Here is a 22,578-nt window from a genome sequence, read left to right on the forward strand (position 1 = left end):
AGTACTCGCCCCAAACCTTGGGCCCCTTTCAGTATTTCTTTATATTGCTTCAACTCAGTTCAAGGTCAATGGCTCTACTATACAAGCGCTCCCGCATGAATGCCAGAGAGTATTTAAAAGCATACACTCTAAAAGCATATGATCTCCCAAAAGCTAGCGCTAAAGGGATTGTCGGTATAAGCTACACTGCAAGTTGGTGAGAACTTTTTCTTCTACTGCTTCTAGGGTTTTAGGCCTCTCAACCAGGATCTGTAAGTCGGCTAGGGTTAGGTATGGGAAACCCTAACCCGCCGAGTCTTCAATGGCTTGACACGACAAGCAATTTGTGACAAGTAACTGTCCCTTGGGCGATGCATAGTGAGACGCGCTTGGAGCAAAATAACATATTGCAATGTACGATGATCTACTTATCTCTGCTCTCACCGTAGACCCACAAATATCTGGCATGTTCATCCCTTCGTACAATATGAATGATGGACTGTAGCTCCTCCCTGTACAATACCGCTTCACCTCCAGATCCTCGTCCTCTATGCTCTGATCTCACCTCCTCTCTACAAGTAGACTCCCAATGGTACATTGTTACCTTCGGTAGGGTGCTACCGGGTGCCTGGTGTATCTCTGAATAGAAGATAATGTCTCTTCCTTTAAAGTTGTCTTCAAAGGCGCTTGCATCAAGCTTCAATGACCCGTTACAGCTCCATGCTGCTGATTTTAGGCCAGTCCCATAGGTCTCGCCCTGTCATGTGGTGTGTCACTCCAAGATCACGCTCCCCCCTCTAGAGAAAGCAATTCTCCCTGGCTACCAAGATCTACCTATTTCTTGTATTCTTTGCCTTTGGCTTGATTGGTCCTGCAAAGTCTAAACCCCATTTATGAAATGGTTCTAAAGGTAATATGAGATCTAAGGACATTCTATTTGAATTGGAAGGCTTTCCTTCTCTCTCACACAAAATGCACCCTTTAGCATAGGTGTGAGCATCTTTTAGAACAGTAGGCCACCCAAGCCCTACCTGAAAATTTTTCCTTCCTGTAATTTCACCTAAGAAATGACCACCTGCATTCCCAAAATGTGCTTCCTACAATACAACTGTTTTTTCCTCATCAAGAATACATCTTTTGATAATATGATCTATTCCTTTTGTGTACAATGCTCTTAATTAAACTAGGATAACAAAATATAAATACTGCGGGATCCTAAACTAAGCATTACAATGTGAAGACAATATGGGAGGAGAGTAGAGATCCATCTTCATTTGCACTCTGGACGACGCAAGAGTATGGCTTGAGTCCTTTGCCATAGTCTCCTTTGAAATTGTGTAGCTCCTCTCCTCCCTCGGGGTCGTCTAGACCTCCCTAGCTCCAATGCTCGGTCTATGAGAATGCCAGTAGTACTGGTAGACCTCTCCACCGTCACTGGTTGCTCCTCTGTCTGTTCTTCTGGGTGTACAGTATCTAGTGTAAAGAAATCTGTGATCTGTCTCTGGGGATGTCTCTCTTCAACTCTCCTCAGTAAGGTTTCTCTATGCTTGTGTATCTCAAGTAGATAAATCCCAAGACATCTTTGATCCTCATAACTCATTACCCTAGATAGAGGCCCAAAACCTTCTCTGAATAGACAGTGAAAACGACCTCGTATCTCATAGTACACTGTGCAATGACATATGTAGAGAGAGAGAGAGAGAGATGGAGATGCAACAACAAAAAACACCAATAAGTTTCCATTTGAGAGTGACACAAAATCTTGAAAAAGATAATTTTTGTACCAAATACATTCGAATAGGTTTGGCCCGAATCTCAATTCTGTGCTTCAGCTCCAGGGCAGCCCTTTGGGCAGCTTCACCCTAGAAAAAAGTTATTAATAAAGAACGATTGATAGACGTCATCCTTTGACCAGAAACTCTGTGAAGCGAAAGCATTGCCATACCTCCACAGGATCATCAAACCACACCTCTGAAAAGGTAGGGCCTACAGGAGCTTGTGCTTCTGAGGAAGGTATTGATTGATCCCCTAGAATGCATATGTGTATAAACCACAGGAGGCACCAGTGAAAACCCACATTGATAATATTGGATTAAAGGATCTTTACAGAAAATATTCACATGATTCAGACATCTAAAACAAAATTGCATACGGGTTGTTGCAAGCTTTTCATGAATTCTCAAGAATATATTGCACCAAATCTGGCAGCTCTGCTAATGATTATGTATTGCCATGTTCATCTTTGTTATATGCAAGTGTCAACTATAAATAACCAGGAAAATGCAGGACAAAGAGCACAAGAGAGGGGAGGGGATAAGAGTATAATTTATCAGTCAAATCGTAAGTTCTGATATTACTGGATAAAGATCTATACAGGAACTAATCACATGATTCAGACACCCAAATCAAATTGCATACAGGTTGTTGCAAGCTTTTCATGAATTCTCAAGAATATATTGCCAAGTTCTGGCAGCTCTGCTGATACATTATGTATTGCCATGTTCATTTTTGTTATATGCAAGCGTCAACTATAACTGACCGGGAAAAATGCAAGACAAAGAGTATAAGAGAGGGAAGGGGATAAGTGTATAATTTATCAGTCTAACTTTTCCAATCAGATCACATGTTCTAATAGAGCTCACCTGCTGGAGGACCCTCTTCAGTGGTGGGGGCTGCAGCCATTCCAGAATTACATTATTGTTTGGTTGACTCAAAAGTGTCAGTGTACCAGTTTTGTGCTGAAACAAAACCAGAATATGCAGACGAAGTCCATTAGCCGAAAGTTTGAAGTGAAGTGAATCTAGAAACAGAAGAAACAAGTAAAATAAAGTATTTATTGATACTGTATTAGAACAAAAGATGCTCTCACACACATAAAGAGAAAAAATTTGTAATGCTTAGAGATAATTCAAACAAGTTCTTTCCATCCTGTTTCTAGTTTACTTTCTTTTTACAGAGATGTAAACAATTGGCAACAGGCATGCATGCACACAAAAACACTGGGGGCCTACAGGCAATGTCAACTCACATAATGGCTCTGTGACAGTGCCTGGTTCGAAGTTGTTCCTCAAACGGAACTGGCTGAGTGTCACCTCAAAGGACAGCTGGTCACTACCTGAACCACTGCACAAGGAAGTGACGGAGACAAAATCCAGTCGATTTACGTGACTGATGATGGTTTTTGGAGAGGATCAGTAACAAATACAGTTGACGTACGTCGGTGATTATGGTTTTGTGATATGGTCAGCACAAACCTCCAGACCCACTTGTTAATTGAAATTCAAGATTCCAAATCACGGGTCCTTTTTAAAACACCGATGAAAAAATTTATCGCTTCTCCTCGAAGTAGTGCTACCACACCCGCGACATGACAAGAAAAGTTCTCACCCATCGTTGGAACAGAGAATTATGAACCTTGACTAGATTAGAAGGTTCTTACCAGTCATGATATGCTTGTAATGTTCTATGTTCTCGTTTCATTCATTGGTCGTGGCTGGATTTACAAGTCATGGAAATAATTGGCATATGTGTCTACAACAGCACCATCCAGTATTTTATTTTAACCAGCAAGCATCAAGGGAAGTGGTGAATCAACAGCAGACACACGACTGAACTTGAAAACTTTAACACTTCAATTGGTAAACTTATAAAGGCATGCACACCCAAAAGCAAAAACTGTCAAAAATTAAGCCCAAAAGCTCTAGTGTCCAAAAAGACACGCTTTCAGTAAGTATGTCAGAAAAAGCAGCCCCCAGGCCCCGTGTTACAAAGTGCTGACATGGCTTCAAAGACTCAATAGAAAAGAGATAAAATCGTCCGAAAATGACATGTGGCAGGAATGTACAGAACGCTCAAAAAATCCACCAAAAATCATGCCGTGATTTGCGGGTGCTGACGTGGTAGTGCTTTTTGGCCAGATCATTGAAGGCATTGACTTGCAAAGCTTTTGGGGCGTCATGTTTTTTAGCATATTAACTTTTGGGGGTGTATAGCTTCTGTAAGAGTTGCTTTTGGGCATCAATGCCTACGTAAGTGTGCTGAGAGTCACTTCTGGTGGATCAGTGCATGGTTGTACAATGACTCCCCCAACAGTTGTACTCTGTGTATTGATAATATAAACGAAGTACCAAAAGGGGAGCCAGACTTTGGGCTAGTGCATCTGGACGTGGAACTCCACCACTTTGTATCTCGATTAGAGTCTGTTTTAACAAAAACACTCCGCCACTTCGTGTTTTGATTATAGTTTGTTTTAACGAAAACACTATCCAAGTGTTCAATTTGAGGATGACTCCATTCCTAGTTCTAGTTCTAGTTCTAGTGAACAAGACAAGGGGAGATCAAGAAAAAGAAAGTATCAGAAAAGCAGACCTCAGGAGCATTGCCGGCATTCAAGCCATTCAAAGGAGGATGATTCTAGGACTTTTGACAGCTCAGATAAAAGATTGTTGAATAGTTCTGACGACAGATCTTCCACTTTTTAGAAAGCTTTTTTTTCAAAAGCAATTTTTGTAAAAAGCTTCTATGTCAAAATCAATTTCTGTAAAAAGGTTCTTCAAAAAGCAATTTCTATAAAAACCTTTTGCTTCAACAGTCAATTGCTGCAGTTCTGGACCGGATTACTCTCATAAGAACAATCGTCTGAGCTTTGATACCACTATAACCGGCAAGCCACTGGCAAGGCGGTAAAATCATTGCAACAATCATCGAATTGAACTGAAACAGCAAAACACTTGAACTTGAAAGAGAGGTCTCCCACAAGAGACGAGACACGGAGTGGCACAGTTCCACTTCCAAAAGCATTGGCCCCAAAGTCTCGCGCCCCCTTCGGTGCTTCTTCTTTTTATATTAAATAATCCATAGAGTATAACGATCGAGGAGTCACTTTGCAGATGTGCAAACATGCACAAATCTGCCGAGAATGGTCCCCTGGGCCCCTAGGCTCATATTTAAAGACCCCCAGTCGAAAAGCAGCAGATACAAAAAGCTAGCGCTATTAAAAAGCACTACTAAGCATTGTGGCGCTCAAAAAAGCTTTCACACTGGTTCCCTCGGCCTCAAACACTAGAACATGACTTTGAGGTGTCTGCCCTAAGGCTTGTTTCAACAAGCCAAAAAAGGGCGCCCTGGGTGATTAAAGGTCTCTCTCTCAAAATCTATCTCTCTCTCCAGAGATAATTTACAGATTTCTTTACACTAGATATTGGACCCCCAGAGCAGCAGCCAGAGGAGCAGACACCATTGCAGAGCTCTGTCCACACTCATACTACCGCTACTGGCATTCTCATAGACCGAGCATTGGAGCTAGGGAGATCTAGACGCCCGCGATTGAGGAGAGGAGCTACACAACATCGACGGAGACTATAGCAGAGGATTCGATCCATACTCTCTCGACGTCCAGAGTGCAAATGAGGATGGATCTCCACCATATCTTCCCCCCTCCCCCCCCCCCCCCCCCCCCCCCTTCTTTCATCGTACTACACATTCTATTTTGTTTCAGTTCTTTTTTATTCCGGACATGGTATCAGATTCACTATGTCGTAACGGCTTGGTCTCATAGGTCATTTTGGCCTTTTGAAGGTGTTAATATATCATTTCATTTCTCCCCTATTTCCAGACAAAGCTGTCTCCCCTTTCTCTAGTCTTGGGAGCTAAAAGCAAGGCAACCCCAATTGGCTCTTGTTCCCGATATCCGCGTCCATGCCTAAAAGAGCGACCAACCCCCCCCCCTCTTCTCTAGGAACCCGGAGTTCACAAATGTTGAATTAGTCCTCTCTCCAAGGAGCGATCCCTCTTGCCCCTAGCTACTGACAGAATTCCAACCACTCTTGTAGCAAATTCCCTCCCATCGCAAAGGACTGCTGTCACTAAGTAATGACATGGCATGTCCAACTCAACAAGACATGTTTTAAGCACACGACGGTGGCCAAATCAAAGTGGACCAATTTTACTTAAAAAAGGTGGATGACATAGCTAACTGTACGGACATCCTAGACATCACGCCGTAAATTGCAGAAAAATATGAAATTACAGATTTTACAAAAATTTCCCCGTGGGTGCCAGCTTTTGTAGCTGATGTTTTTCCGGCCTAGGGTCTTTGAATATGAGCCTTGGGGGACCTCTCTCGCATTCTAGAGTGTGGAAAGTGTACAACACCATCTCCCCGGCAGTTGTACCTTTGTCGGAGTAATATCAAAGAAATGCCGAAAGGGGCGCCAGCCAGTGCATGGAACTCCACCACTCTGTTTACCATGCGGATTCTCTCTACTCCCCTCCCATATTGTCTTCACATTGTATTGCTTAGTTTAGGATCCCGCAGTATTCATATTTTGTTATCCTAGTTTAATTTATTTTGTTAATCTGACTTTGTATCAGATACACCGCATTGTAACTTTCTGGTTTCATAGGTCACTTTGGCCTTTTGAAGACGTTAATATAACATGTCATTTCTGTAGCAGCATTTCCGAAGTGAACAGGTTCAACAAAATTGATTCTCATCTCCTATTTTACATACAATGTCTTCCGGCACTCGCAAGGGTTCTTCTTCTTCAACAAGGTCCACAACCATTGTGGAAAATGATCCAAAATCTCCTAAGTGTGGAGATAGCAACACAACCACCCAACCAACGACATCGGAAACCATGATCATGGCGTACTTAGTATCATTGCAAGAGACCGTAAACAAGGAAGGCGAAGCCTTACGAGCACTTGCAATGGAGAATGGCACACTAAGGGTACTTGTGGTTGAGAATGAGAATCTCAAGAGGACACTTGAGATGCAAACAACACGTTTGATGCAACTTGAAGAGGAAGTCAAGGAATGTAAACGCTCTCTTGTGGACTTGAATGCTTTGAAGGAGCGGATGAGCAAAGTAGAGCATGACCATGTATTGAAAGAGGAGAAATTTGACACTGAGCGGGGATGTATGCGACATGAAAAATGTATGCACAAACAAGTCTTGGGTTGATGTATGTGGTAGCAATGTGTTTTCTAATTCCTCACTCATGCAAGCTATGGTTCAAACAAAGAATGTTGAGAATGTGGATGTGGAGGAGTTGAAGGAACGGGAGCGACGTTCCAAGAACATTGTTATTCGTGGAATTCCCGAAGAGAAGTTAGAGACACCTCCTTCTCTTGCCATTGTTATTGAAGATTTCTTCAAAACCCACTTTGGCATGTCCGGAGTTATGGTCTATGGAGCACATAGAGTGGGGAAGCAAGGAGCTCCTCGCTCGGGAGAACGGCCAATTGTATGCACCATGCCGGATGAGACCAAGCGAAAGATTATCCTTGATGATAGTTGGATCTATTTGAGGGATACAAAATGTTTTGTATGTGAAGATCGCACTATTAAGTAACAAAATATGCATCGTAAGGCATATGAGGAAAAGAATAATAAAAACAAGGAGATCTCTCATGAAGAAAATGTGCCCAAGGAGGAGGAAAGTCTCTCAAGCAAATAGGGATGCGTGACCTATGAGACCGAGTTACAATTGAAAATATGCTTTTGGAATTGTAATGGATACCCATGGAATGCGGGGGTTGGCATTGATGAACTAACAAGCAAAGCCGATCTTCTACTTCTTGTTGAAACTTGGGAGCATGATACACAAAGGATTAACGGCTTGGAGGATTACAATGTACATTCATTGATGTGGTCAAAGAATCTCAAGCAACGAAGAGGACAAGGAGGGTTAGCATGTATGGTTAAGAAAGGATTGGAAGATTTTGTATCAATTGTGAAAGATGACAAGTACAAACGTTATGTATGGCTGAAAATTATGACACCAAAAAGAGCACCCATTTTTGTAGCTGGTTGCTACATTCCTCATCATGATTCTCCCTTTTATGCTTGCATGGATAGAGATCAACCATTTTCTGATTTGGAAGAGGACATTGTTTATTTCAAAGGTGATGGTGATTTATTGTATTTGGGGATATGAATGCTCGCATAAAAACATTGCAACATGATACTCAACAATTTGATATGCCACACATTTCAAGGGAGTTGGAGGAAGTTCACTTGTATGATCGTACTTCAATGGATGAGAAAGAGCCGGATCACTATGGAAAGTTACTTTTACACATGTGTAATAGCACGGGTATGCTCATTGCCAATAGTGTATCTTTGTGGAGTGGAACCAATGGATTTACATATAGGAGACATAATGGGGATAGTGTGATTGACTATATGCTACTCTCTGAAGCCATCATGTATCGCATAAAGAGTTTTATGTTTGGTCAATGGACCCCGGAATCCGACCATCGCACCTTATGTATTGACCTTTCATGTGGAGAAGCAACTAAGCATGATAATCTCAGCCAAAGGAAAGAGAAGTTATCACTATGTATGGATTTCAAACGGGCACCAATGTACATTGAAATGGTTGAGCAAAAATTATGGATGACAAAGCTTCAATGTGATGCACCATTGGAAACTAAATGGGAAGCTTTCAAGAAAGCTATTTGTTCTTGTGCGGAAGAATGCTTTGCCATAAAGCATCTCCATGGTATCAACAAAGATAGATCACGCAAAAGGTGGTTTGATAAAGAATGTCAAGATGCTCGAAAGTCCTTGATAAAGCTTGATGCAACTATGCACAAAGACAACTATCAAAGTCATTTGCATACATACAAGGCATTGATTCAAAAGAAGAGAAGAAGATGGGAAGTAAAGCAACAAGAATTTCAAGTCCAAGAAAAGGCACATGCATGTGGAAGATTTTGGAGAAACTTGAGAGGCAAGCGGGTTGAGAATTTTGGTAACTTGAGTCTAGTGGATATGTACACACATTGTAGGCAATTATATGAGCAAGCAAATACTGAAAAAATGCCATTTTATGGTTCACTCCCATGTATGCCGTCTTTTTTTACTATTGAGGATGTATGCGGTGGGCTTGAAAAGTTGGCCACTCGCAAAGCGGGAGATCTTCAAGGTATCAAGCCGGAGATAATCAAATGGACGGGAGATTTTACCCATGAGTGGATGTGTGATATGTTCAACCTTGCACTTCAACATGGTATGCCTTATGATTGGAGTACTAATTGGGTTAAGCCTTTGCATAAAGGAGGGGATGTAAAGAATGTAAGTAACTACCGGACTATAATGATTGGGTCTCTTATGGCAAAGTTGTTTGGGTGCATAATGGAGATGAAATTGAGTGATTGGGCTGAAGAGAATGACAAGCGTGCAAAGGGACAAGCGGGTTTTCGTCGATGCCATAGCACCATTGATCATCTTGTCACTCTTCGTGTTCTCATGGAGGAAAGTCGGTTGAAAGGCAAGCGATTGTATTGTTGTTTAGTGGACTTTAAGAAAGCCTTTGATATGATTCCACGTAACAATTTGTGGAGAAGGATGGAAGAACTCCAAGTGCCAAGTGAGTTTATGCTTGCGGTTTCTCGAATCTATGAGAAGGTGATTTGTCAATTGCGCATAGAAAGAGAAATTTCAGAAATTTTTATAAGCACTATCGGGGTTAAACAAGGATGTCCATTGTCACCAACTTTCTTTGGTCTATGCATCGATCAATTGGAACAAATGGTACTTGACTTTATGCAAGAAGAAGGCATTGAAGAGGTCACTATTTGCAATGCGGTAATCATGATTTTGTTGTATGCGGATGATGTAGTGCTTCTAGCACACACTTTAGAAGATGCACAAAAGCTTATGGTTGTCCTTGAGAACTTTTGCTTGCATAGTGGGCTGATTGTAAATGAATCCAAAACAAAGGTTATGCTTATGAAAACCAACCATAAGGAGAAGTCATGCATTGTGTACAACAACGAGACACTTGAAGTTGTTGAGAGCTTTAAGTACCTTGGCCTTGAGGTTCCATCCAATCACAAGTGGCATGAATGTGCTATGCGTCATTTGGAAGCGGGAAAGAGAGCATATTATGCATTTGAGAACATGTGTAATGCGGGAAACATCAAGTGTTGGGTTCTCAAGAAGTATCTTTTTGATGCATTGGTGACACCGGTTCTTCTTTATGGAGTTGAAGAGTGGGGTGGGAGCATCTCAAAGTCTACTTGGAAAGAGTTTCAGAATGTCCAAAAGCGTTTTCTTACAAACTTTCTCCAAGTTAAGACACAAACACCATATATGCTCCTACTTCTTGAGTCGGGATCTCTTCCAATTGAAGTTATGGGCATGGAAAGGGTTGTGGAGTACATGATAAAGATGCGTCAAAACCCCTCACATCGACTTCCTACAATTGCATGGGAAGCAAGCAAAAAAGTTCAAAAGACGCATAAAAGCAAGATCTTGAGCACGGGATGGATGCAAGACATAAAGAAGTGGTTTGGGAGATGGGATGCATTACACTTGCTACATGATGCTTCAATTGACTCTCAAATGAATGAAGCTTTTCTACAACGCCAATGTATTACGGATTGGGGGAAATCCGGTGGGTCACGCTTCATACATTACACCACCTATATTGCCCCCAACTACAAAACCATGTTCTTCGCTGAGAGAGGAAACCGTACTCACACTTACATGCTTGAGCCTATTCCCTTGTCCGCGATACGCACTATCGCAGCAATTCGGCTTAGCTCCCATTTCCTTCGATGCGAGATAGGGCGTTGGGGCAATGAAGAAGAGTCAAATCGATTGTGCACATTATGCTCACTGCAAGTTCGAGAGTTTGAGTACCACACACTACTAGAGTGCTCAGCTTTTGATCACATCCGAACTTGCTTCTCTCACATTTTCAGCCATAACTTAGACCTACACACTTTCCTCTCCCAGCCAAAGTGTGGGCTCTCCATTGCGACTCTCATCACTACAATTTTGGAGCATCGAGAGTACCTCATCAGCCATATACATACTACATCACATGTAACTTTGGTCCCATAGGTCATATTTGACCTCCGAGGACGATAATAAAATCTCTCTCTCTCTCTCTCTCTCTCTCTCTCTCTCTCTCTCTCTCTCTCTCTCTCTCTCTCTCTTTGTTCGGTTGTGTTTGAAGTGCTAAAGTATGTTCTTTTCAATTGGCACGTGGTGCTTGTTAATTACAATGGTATGAAAGTTTCAGTCGTTTGCTATGTTGACAAGCAAACCGGTTTGACCAGGACAAACAAAGATGGAATTTCTAGTCTCGATGAACTTCGCGACATCCTCTAGAAGCACCCTCAACAAATTTTACCTATTTTGCATAACTTCCAACAATTCTTGAACTACATGTTGCCGCAACTGATGCCTCAAGTTTCCCTCCTCCAGCACCAAACAGTACAAGGGCTCCTTCTTGACAGCCCACAAAATTTTCTATTCCTCTTGGGGGAGTTTTTCGACACATGGTTGCATAATCTGACCTCTCACCACCGGTGCCGTCTTCTTTGCCACCACTGCCACATGTGTTTCATAGTTGGAGTCTGTATGCCTACCCCTATTATCCAGCTTCAGTACCAGCAGAAAATCAGCCTAAAGACTTCAACGGTGGTGGATCTACGATAATTTATTTTGCTTTTTCGGGAGTGAAAGATTGGAAGAAAGAACTGCACTTCGTTCAATAGTTTGACAATATCTATTCATTGGGGAACTACACAGAAGAATCCAAAATCTCTGGAGTAGCCGCTTTTCTGCTATGCAATAATGAGTTGTATAGCCACAAAACCTCATGCTCCACGGACTCCGCAATATTTGAAGTAAGGCTTATGCCAGAATGGGGTAACTTGAAAATGTTGGCCATTGAAATTATGGATGACTACAACCAAAGGATTTTGGACCTCTACCTTCTTCAAACTGATAACCTTGGAGGACCAGTGTAAGCGCTACACCATCGGGCTACCATCATCGCTTCAAGAATATTGTCTGTCAAAGCAAGACTCTACCATACAAGAAGCATATGAACCATGCTACATTTGGTGACAAACTAACGGGAATTTACAACTAAGGACAAACCGACTACCCAGAATCCTCGACCACAACGTTGAAATTCTAGGCATTCTCGCTACACTTCGACTCCGTCTACACGACCTCGCTTGACTACTCACCAATGAGATACTCTTTAACAAGAAGGCGGGTGCCTCGAATGTTTCCACACTTCCTATGTCTGTCCCCACAAAGCCTCTTGAGCAACCTCCCGCCAAGAAAGCTAGAACCACAGCGGGACTTGTTCTAAACATTTAAACAATGTATGTAACCAATGCTTCCAAGGGATTGTGTAGAGCTTATGGAAAGATCCGTGGCTACAAAGCGCTTATCTTTGATCCCGAAGCCACCGAAAATTTTATCCACTCAAAATTCCTCAAGCTCATGGACTTTGAGTACAACTAGTTTGTTGGAGACATTAGCTACAAGAGATACTGGCACACTTGCCTCCCTTCGTGGTGCCCTTCCTATCACCATTCAAGAGTAACACAGCAAGGCCGACCTTCACATCATGAAGTTGGGGCACTGCGACGCTCTCTTGGCAATGCCTTGGCGCGACCACAACGATGCTACCATTCAGCATGGCAAGCCAATCGTCCTACTTACAGAAACCAACCCCGAATGATTTTATTTTTCTTTGTATTTAGACACCTTTTGGAGCATTGTTTGAGGATACTTTTCGCAAATTGTTTCTCCGGTACCCCCTCTCCCCCCCCCCTTTGTCGCGGCCTCTCAATCATGAGAAAGCCGAATAGCAAGGATGATCCGGTGGAGGATGCCATCCAAAAATGCAAAGAAGAACTGAGCGAGTCCATCAACAAGATCAACCGCCACCTCTTAGGTACTATTAACGGCCTCGACGCACGCGTGGCAACACAGGAAAGCACGATACGTACACTCGAAGATCGCATGAAGGCCCAAGATGAGGAAATCGCACTACTCAAGAAAGAGCTTGCAGAGGTGCGATCGTAGAATGTCCTCGAAGAGGGAGAACTTCAACCCTCTGTCATTGAAGAGCTTAACACGATCAAGGAACAAGTACGGGCCATCAAAGAAGGTGGGGAGCAACAAAAAGAAATGACGACCTCCTGGGTAGATGTCATCACAAAGACCCAGCAGAAAGCAGAAAAGGCCGAAAAATGGATCGAGATTGTCAAGAAAGGGAAAGGCAAGGAAATAACTCCCACCCCCACACCAACCATCATCAACCTAACACTCGAAGAGGAGCAAAGGAGACGTGTGCGGGCCTTACACGTAAGGGTATGTGGCCTCAGAGACCAAGATAATGTAGACAAAGAGGTGAAAGAACTCATGACCTTGGTGGGGGTCAACGAGCAGACGCACACAAGGGCTTGGAGAGTGGGCACTAAGAAAAGTGGGAGCAACGGAGAAACCTCGAAGGAAAGGGCACTCATTCTCCGCTTCCCCTCCAAGGAAGCGAAGAAAGACTTCTTGAAGAAGAGAGAGACTCTAAAGAAGACGGGCATCTTTCTTGGAGATGACCTCACCCTCTCGCAGATTTCTGATATGCAAGAAGTAATGCCGGAAATAAGAGCAGCAAGGGAAAAGGGGAAGATTGCCTTTTACAGGGATGGAAAGGTCGTGATATTGGAGCGACGCCCCGCACGACAATGCGAGACCTATGGGACCACACTAAAGATGGCAACCTGGAATTGTAACGGGTCACTCCGTCTTGATGTAGGGGCCTTTGAGGATAGCTTTATGGGGAGAGACATCATTTTCTACTCTGAGACGCATCAAGCACCGGGACAATCCATGCCACAGGTGAGCGGATATAGATGGGAGACAGCCTGCAGACAAGAGACCAGATCGGAGCATCGAGGACGGGGCTTAGGGGGAGTGGCAGTTCTATTCAGGGAGGAACTGCAGCCAATGATATATATAGCACGCAAGGATGAACAGGCTAGGTACATGTGGGTGAGGCTTAGGACAGAGACGGGCAGATACCTCTACATTGCTATTTGTTACTTTCCTCCTAGTACGTCAGTATATGCATCACCTAGAGGACAATCCCCCTTTGCTATTTTGGATAATGACATGGGACTTTTCCAAGGTTGGTGACATTATCATACTAGGGGATTTCAATGCTAGGACTGCCCACCACCAGACAATATTTTATGATACTTCCGAAGAGATGCTCAGAGAGCTGGACGTCACAGAGATGGGTCTATCCAGACTATCACAAGATGAGGAATACACTGAGTATGGTAGATACTTGATAGATATGGGAACCGCACATAGATTGGCGATTGTGAATGGCCTACAAAGATTTTCGACAGCTGGAGGTTTTAATTGCTTTCCACACCGACATGGTGCAAGCACAGTGGATTATGTTATGGCCCAGCCAGGTCCCATCCCATTCTTTCAGGATTTCATGGTGGGCACTAGGCCAGTTGAAGTAGCAGTTGATCATGCTATCGTGTCTTTCACCCTAACCTTTCAGTTCAGCACAGCTCCATTAGGTGGGGTCCCCATACACACTCGGTATACCTTCATGAGGGAGAGGAATTCTGTGTATATGGATGATATATACAGGCAGCTATGCACCCAGGAGCCGGGACGGCCACTAGATGAACTCACTCAGATTTTGACAGAGACGCTCCATGATGCAGCATCAAAGGCATATCCCCACAGCCAGCCCACACGGAGACAATCTGGGAACATACCCCAGAACAGTTGGTATGATGAGGAGTGCAAAGAGACGAGGATCAAACTACAGAGGGAAGTGCTCACGGGTATTACCACACATCGACAGTCAAGGATTATCTCTCGCCGCCTAGTGCGACGAAAGAAAAGGGCCTATCTATCTCAGCTAGAGCGGGATCTATATCAGCTATTTATAAGTCAGGACTCAGGCGAAGCATGGAGGCTATTCCACAAGCATTCACCACCACCCGCGGTCACCTCCACTGAGACATGGGGGGAATATGCCACATCTCTCTACACAGCATCAGGGCAACCACCTCTGCCGGACCCACTAGAGACATGCCCAGAGACATGTTCTTTCTTTACTACCGAGAGGGTAAGGAAAGCCATTGACAGGATGAAGACAAGGAGAGCGCATGATCATGATGGTCTGGTAGCAGAGCACTTCATCCATGCCAAGGATATGCTTGCAGAGCTCCTGGCTATGATGTTTAATCGAGCCATGTATGAAGGCTTCCCGAAGACCTGGAGTATGTCTACGATTGTGCCTATTTTCAAGTCAAGAGATCCCATGATTCCCGCGAATTATCGCACCATCATGGTTGGCCACACATTAGCTAGGTTGTATGCATCCATCCTTGAGCAAGAGCTGAGTAGATGGGCAGAGCGAGAGGGAATAAGAGCACTAGGGCAAGCAGGTTTCAGGAGAGGTTTCTCCACTCTTGACCAGATTCTGACACTCAGAGCTATTATTGAGGAGGGTAGACACCATGGCAAGAGAATCTAGTGTAGCTTTGTGGATTTCCGCAAAGCTTTTGACACAGTGCCGAGAGCCAGACTTATACACAGACTACAGGACATGGGTGTACCTACAGAGCTAATATGGGGTATTCTGGCTCTATACAGGACAGTGATGGGACGGGTACGCACCACTAAGGGAATGTCTGACATGGTCCACTCCACTATTGGAGTAAAGCAGGGATGCCCACTATCCCCGACTCTTTTTGGGATGTATATGGATGAGTTTTCAGACTATGTAGAGCGGCAGGGAGACAGGGGGGCTCAGCTAGCAGGGACATGGATTCCGCTGTTACTATATGTTGATGATATTGTGCTGATTTCAGACTCCCCATAGGGGATGCAGCGTCATTTGGATGCTCTGCATACATTTGCTCGTGACAGTGGATTGTCGGTCAATCCGGGAAAAACCAAGGTTATGGTGTTCAACACCACACCACAGTGGGTTAGGAGGTCGGCACCCACATTTATGTATGGCCAAGAGACTGCGGAGTACACAGATGCATATACCTATCTTGGGGTAGTATTCAGTGGACCGGTGTTTTCACTAAGGAGAGCATCAGAGACTAGACTGACGAGAGCATATGCAGCTTTGGGAGGACTGGAGAGGATGTGTTCGCAGGTTCAGTTTCAGGAACCGCGAACAAAGCTATGGCTCTTTGACACTCTAGTGACTCCAGCTATGCTCTATGGAGTTCAGGTATGGGGACCCTCAGTAGACCACCATGGGAGATCTGGTAATACAGATGGATGGAGATGTATGGAGAGGCCTCTGGTCTCTATGATCGCTCGGATGATTCGGGCTAAGGCCTCAGTACAACATGAGATTATCCGAGCCGAGCTAGCCGCCCCCCTCCCTCGTGGTGGAGGCACTGACGAGATAAGTTTCCTTTATGCACGGTTTATGGGATCTCCCCAGAGACAGATACGCTCGGCTTGCCCTGGAGTCATCTCGACAACTAGCTCTACAAGGCGATACAGCATGTTGGTATGGACCATAGTTACCCGGAACGCGGAACGGGAACGGCAACGGGATCCCCGCGGAACGGGGGAACGGCTAGGGGTCTGGAACGGGAACGTCGCGGAACGGGAGGTATAAAAAACACCCAAATAGTGCAATTTTTAGCTCCTTGTGTTTAAATACAAGGAGTATTAGAGTGCTTTGACTCTAATACTCACAAAAAACTCGTTTTGAAGACTATTCAACCTTGCTATGACTAGATGATGAGAGAGAGAGAGAGAGAGAGAGAGAGAGAGAGAGAGAGAGATGGAGAGGGGGAGATTTGAGAGAGTGGGAGGGAGAGGAAGAGAGCTTGAAGGCTTGAAGCCTTGAGCCTTGAGAGAGTGAGTCTTGAGAGGGAGAGATCTTGAGAGTGAGAGGGAGAGAGCTTGAGCCTTGAGGATTAGCTTGTGAAGAGAAAGGGGAAGGGGGGTGCATTTTATGAGTCCTTGAGGCCTTACACACTTTCAAAAGAAGCCCAAACATTTACTTCAATTTTTTCAATTTTTGCCAAATTTGTTTGTAGCCGTTGGCTGTTCCAGGGGCATTCCGGAACGGTCCGGGGGCGTTTCGGAACGTTCCGGAACGGCCGTTCCGGTTTGCATTGGCCACCCGGAATGTAAGACATTCCGGGACATTCCGGAACGTTCGGGAAGGGAACTGCCCCCCGGAACGCCGGAACGGGGGCTAGGGGGCGTTCCCCGGTAACTATGGTATGGACAGATGGCATCATGGTTCCAGTCGCATGGTCTCAATATAAATAGATTACCTCCGCTTCAATACTCCTTGGATGCACCCTCCTTGTCTCTCACACGGACAGAGATCACCAGGCTCATATGTTAGGATCTGATTCAACTAAATACCAGGAGCACATGGATACAGCCGACACAGGAGTTGGGCACGAAGATGGCCTTTTACAGAGAGCATCTTCTCCAACTCACGGAGGACGGCTTTGTGACTAGGCCACCATACATGGATACACACTTATCTCATGGGATAAGATGCGCTATTGGACAGATACGCACATCCTCACATCAGCTCCAGATCGAGACTGGCCGATTCCGAGGGGTGCCTGCAGGAGCCAGGATATGTCACCTATGTAACTTAGAGCCAAAGGCAGAACTGCACTACACATGCCATTGCCCGGCATAATATGAGATACGCGGACGCTTCCACTGCTTGTTCAGAGAAGGATTCGGACCTTTTTCTAGAGTCATGAGATACAAGGATCAGAAGTGTCTCGGATTGTTCCTACTAGAGCTACGCAAACTTAGGGAGAGCTTGCTGAGGACGTCAGGGGAAAGACAGTCTCAGAGACGAATCACAGAGTTCTTTACACCAGACAGAGGAGAGCAAACGGAGAAGTCATTACAGCCTACTCATACTAGAGATACACTGCTTGACAGAGCCACTGAACTTGGCAGATCCAGACGTCCACGACCTCGGGGGGTCTCCCACTACCGACGAAGGTTGCAACAGAAGATACAGATCACTCTAGCTCGACATGCAAGACGCCCAACCAGAGTTCTAACCATGGAGGAAGTCGATGAGATCCGACAGCAACCGATGAGAGATTTCATCTGAACCCACAAACCTCCCTCTCTCCCCCCCCCCCCCCCCCCCCCCCGCCCTTCCCTCCCCCCTTATTTCCTTTCTCCTTAGTGCCTTAGTGGTTAGTGTTAGTTCTTTGTAACTTGGTAATTTCCGTACTCAGACATGGTATCAGATTCACCAATTGTAACTTTTTGGTCTCATAGGTCATTTGGCCCTTTTGAAGACGTTAATATAACATTTCATTTCTCTCTCTCTCTCTCTCTCTCTCTCTCTCTCTCTCTCTCTCTCTCTCTCTCTCTCTCTCACACTCAAAAAACGCAGCCGTTTTTTAACCTAGTAGACAGCAGTCCACTCTTTTGATCATAACTTCTTCATCCGAACTCCGATTTGGGTGATCTATAGCCTCAATTGAAGAGCACGAAGTCCACTACGCATTGATGTAAAGACAGAAATTTTCAAAGTTATGGAAGGCGTTTCTGTAGCAGCATTTCCGAAGTGAACAGGTTCAACAAAATTGATTCTCATCTCCTATTTTACATACAATGTCTTCTGGCACTCGCAAGGGTTCTTCTTCTTCAACAAGGTCCACAACCATTGTAGGAAAAGTATCCAAAATCTCCTAAGTGTGGAGATAGCAACACAACCACCCAACCAACGACATCGGAAACCATGATCATGGCGTACTTGGTATCATTGCAAGAGACCGTAAACAAACAAGGCGAAGACTTACGACCACTTGCAATGGAGAATGGCACACTAAGGGTACTTGTGGTTGAGAATGAGAATCTCAAGAGGACACTTGAGATGCAAACAACACGTTTGATGCAACTTGAAGAGGAAGTCAAGGAATGTAAACGCTCTCTTGTGGACTTGAATGCTTTGAAGGAGCGTATGAGCAAAGTAGAGCATGACCATGTATTGAAAGAGGAGAAATTTGACACTATGAGCGGGGATGTATGCGACATGAAAAATGTATGCACAAACAAGTCTTGGGTTGATGTATGTGGTAGCAATGTGTTTTCTAATTCCTCACTCATGCAAGCTATGGTTCAAACAAAGAATGTTGAGAATGTGGATGTGGAGGAGTTGAAGGAACGGGAGCGACGTTCCAAGAACATTGTTATTCGTGGAATTCCCGAAGAGAAGTTAGAGACACCTCCTTCTCTTGCCATTGTTATTGAAGATTTCTTCAAAACCCACTTTGGCATGTCCGGAGTTATGGTCTATGGAGCACATAGAGTGGGGAAGCAAGGAGCTCCTCGCTCGGGAGAACGGCCAATTGTATGCACCATGCCGGATGAGACCAAGCGAAAGATTATCCTTGATGATAGTTGGATCTATTTGAGGGATACAAAATGTTTTGTATGTGAAGATCGCACTATTAAGTAACAAAATATGCATCGTAAGGCATATGAGGAAAAGAATAATAAAAACAAGGAGATCTCTCATGAAGAAAATGTGCCCAAGGAGGAGGAAAGTCTCTCAAGCAAATAGGGATGCGTGACCTATGAGACCGAGTTACAATTGAAAATATGCTTTTGGAATTGTAATGGATACCCATGGAATGCGGGGGTTGGCATTGATGAACTAACAAGCAAAGCCGATGTTCTACTTCTTGTTGAAACTTGGGAGCATGATACACAAAGGATTAACGGCTTGGAGGATTACAATGTACATTCATTGATGTGGTCAAAGAATCTCAAGCAACGAAGAGGACAAGGAGGGTTAGCATGTATGGTTAAGAAAGGATTGGAAGATTTTGTATCAATTGTGAAAGATGACAAGTACAAACGTTATGTATGGCTGAAAATTATGACACCAAAAAGAGCACCCATTTTTGTAGCTGGTTGCTACATTCCTCATCATGATTCTCCCTTTTATGCTTGCATGGATAGAGATCAACCATTTTCTGATTTGGAAGAGGACATTGTTTATTTCAAAGGTGATGGTGATTTATTGTATTTGGGGATATGAATGCTCGCACAAAAACATTGCAACATGATACTCAACAATTTGATATGCCACACATTTCAAGAGAGTTGGAGGAAGTTCACTTGTATGATCGTACTTCAATGGATGAGAAAGAGCCGGATCACTATGGAAAGTTACTTTTACACATGTGTAATAGCACGGGTATGCTCATTGCCAATGGTGTATCTTTGTGGAGTGGAACCAATGGATTTACATGTAGGAGACATAATGGGGATAGTGTGATTGACTATATGCTACTCTCTGAAGCCATCATGTATCGCATAAAGAGTTTTATGTTTGGTCAATGGACCCCGGAATCCGACCATCGCACCTTATGTATTGACCTTTCATGTGGAGAAGCAACTAAGCATGATAATCTCAGCCAAAGAAAAGAGAAGTTATCACTATGTATGGATTTCAAACGGACACCAATGTACATTGAAATGGTTGAGCAAAAATTATGGATGACAAAGCTTCAATGTGATGCACCATTGAAAACTAAATGGGAAGCTTTCAAGAAAGCTATTTGTTCTTGTGCGGAAGAATGCTTTGCCATAAAGCATCTCCATGGTATCAACAAAGATAGATCACGCAAAAGGTGGTTTGATAAAGAATGTCAAGATGCTCGAAAGTCCTTGATAAAGCTTGATGCAACTATGCACAAAGACAACTATCAAAGTCATTTGCATACATACAAGGCATTGATTCAAAAGAAGAGAAGAAGATGGGAAGTAAAGCAACAAGAATTTCAAGTCCAAGAAAAGGCACATGCATGTGGAAGATTTTGGAGAAACTTGAGAGGCAAGCGGGTTGAGAATTTTGGTAAATTGAGTCTAGTGGATATGTACACACATTGTAGGCAATTATATGAGCAAGCAAATACTGAAAAAATGCCATTTTATGGTTCACTCCCATGTATGCCGTCTTTTTTTACTATTGAGGATGTATGCGGTGGGCTTGAAAAGTTGGCCACTCGCAATGCGGGAGATCTTCAAGGTATCAAGCCGGAGATGATCAAATGGACGGGAGATTTTACCCATGAGTGGATGTGTGATATGTTCAACCTTGCACTTCAACATGGTATGCCTTATGATTGGAGTACTAATTGGGTTAAGCCTTTGCATAAAGGAGGGGATGTAAAGAATGTAAGTAACTACCGGACTATAATGATTGGGTCTCTTATGGAAAAGTTGTTTGGGTGCATAATGGAAATGAAATTGAGTGATTGGGCTGAAGAGAATGATAAGCGTACAAAGGGACAAGCGGGTTTTCGTCGATGCCATAGCACCATTGATCATCTTGTCACTCTTCGTGTTCTCATGGAGGAAAGTCGGTTGAAAGGCAAGCGATTGTATTGTTGTTTTGTGGACTTTAAGAAAGCCTTTGATATGATTCCACGTAACAATTTGTGGAGAAGGATGGAAGAACTCCAAGTGCCAAGTGAGTTTATGCTTGCGGTTTCTCGAATCTATGAGAAGGTGATTTGTCAATTGCGCATGGGAAGAGAAATTTCAGAAATTTTTGTAAGCACTATTGGGGTTAAACAAGGATGTCCATTGTCACCAACTCTCTTTGGTCTATGCATCTATCAATTGGAACAAATGGTACTTGAATTTATGCAAGAAGAAGGCATTGCAGAGGTCACTATTTGCAATGCGGTAATCATGCTTTTGTTGTATGCGGATGATGTAGTGCTTCTAGCACACACTTTAGAAGATGCACAAAAGCTTATGGTTGTCCTTGAGAACTTTTGCTTGCATAGTTTGCTGATTGTAAATGAATCCAAAACAAAGGTTATGCTTGTGAAAACCAACCATAAGGAGAAGCCATGCATTGTGTACAACAACGAGACACTTGAAGTTGTTGAGAGCTTTAAGTACCTTGGCCTTGAGGTTACATCCAATCACAAGTGGCATGAATGTGCTATGCGTCGTTTGGAAGCGGGAAAGAGAGCATATTATGCATTTGAGAACATGTGTAATGCGGGAAACATCAAGTGTTGGGTTCTCAAGAAGTATCTTTTTGATGCATTGGTGACACCGGTTCTTCTTTATGGAGTTGAAGTGTGGGGTGGGAGCATCTCAAAGTCTACTTGGAAAGAGTTTGAGAATGTCCAAAAGCGTTTTCTTACAAACTTTCTCCAAGTTAAGACACAAACACCATATATGCTCCTACTTCTTGAGTCGGGATCTCTTCCAATTGAGGTTATGGGCATGGAAAGGGTTGTGGAGTACATGATAAAGATGCGTCAAAACCCCTCACATCGACTTCCTACAATTGCATGGGAAGCAAGCAAAAAAGTTCAAAAGACGCATAAAAGCAAGATCTTGAGCACAGGATGGATGCAAGACATAAAGAAGTGGTTTGGGAGATGGGATGCATTACACTTGCTACATGATGCTTCAATTGACTCTCAAGTGAATGAAGCTTTTCTACAACGCCAACGTATTACGGCTTGGGAGAAATCCGGTGGTTCACGCTTCATACATTACACCACCTATATTGCCCCCAACTACAAAACCATGTTCTTCGCTGAGAGAGGAAACCGTACTCACACTTACATGCTTGAGCCTATTCCCTTGTCCGCGATACGCACTATCGCAGCAATTCGGCTTAGCTCCCATTTCCTTCGATGCGAGATAGGGCGTTGGGGCAATGGAGAAGAGTCAAATCGATTGTGCACATTATGCTCACTGCAAGTTCGAGAGTCTGAGTACCACACACTACTAGAGT

At 43.8% G+C, this 22,578-nt stretch overlaps 1 protein-coding gene across 2 annotated transcripts in view; it reads right to left on the bottom strand.

The window, feature by feature from the left end:
* The window catches only part of LOC147427500 (uncharacterized), a 92,214-nt gene that overhangs the window by 61,917 nt on the left and 7,719 nt on the right, over positions 1–22,578 (bottom strand). For both annotated transcript variants that reach the window (XR_015185977.1, XM_086496901.1), the window contains exons 2-4: positions 2,622–2,717; positions 1,925–2,007; positions 1,764–1,841 (exon numbers count right to left, since the gene is read on the bottom strand). Coding sequence is in view for 1 of the 2 variants with exons in the window: in XM_086496901.1 (XP_086353027.1) it covers positions 1,764–1,841; positions 1,925–2,007; positions 2,622–2,661 (201 nt within the window). In the remaining variant the exon portion in view is untranslated. The remainder of the gene's footprint in view (positions 1–1,763; positions 1,842–1,924; positions 2,008–2,621; positions 2,718–22,578) is intronic.

The sequence above is a fragment of the Adiantum capillus-veneris genome, chromosome 23, assembly GCF_014529385.1.
Source record: "Adiantum capillus-veneris isolate H3 chromosome 23, ASM1452938v2, whole genome shotgun sequence".
NCBI lineage: Eukaryota > Viridiplantae > Streptophyta > Polypodiopsida > Polypodiales > Pteridaceae > Adiantum > Adiantum capillus-veneris.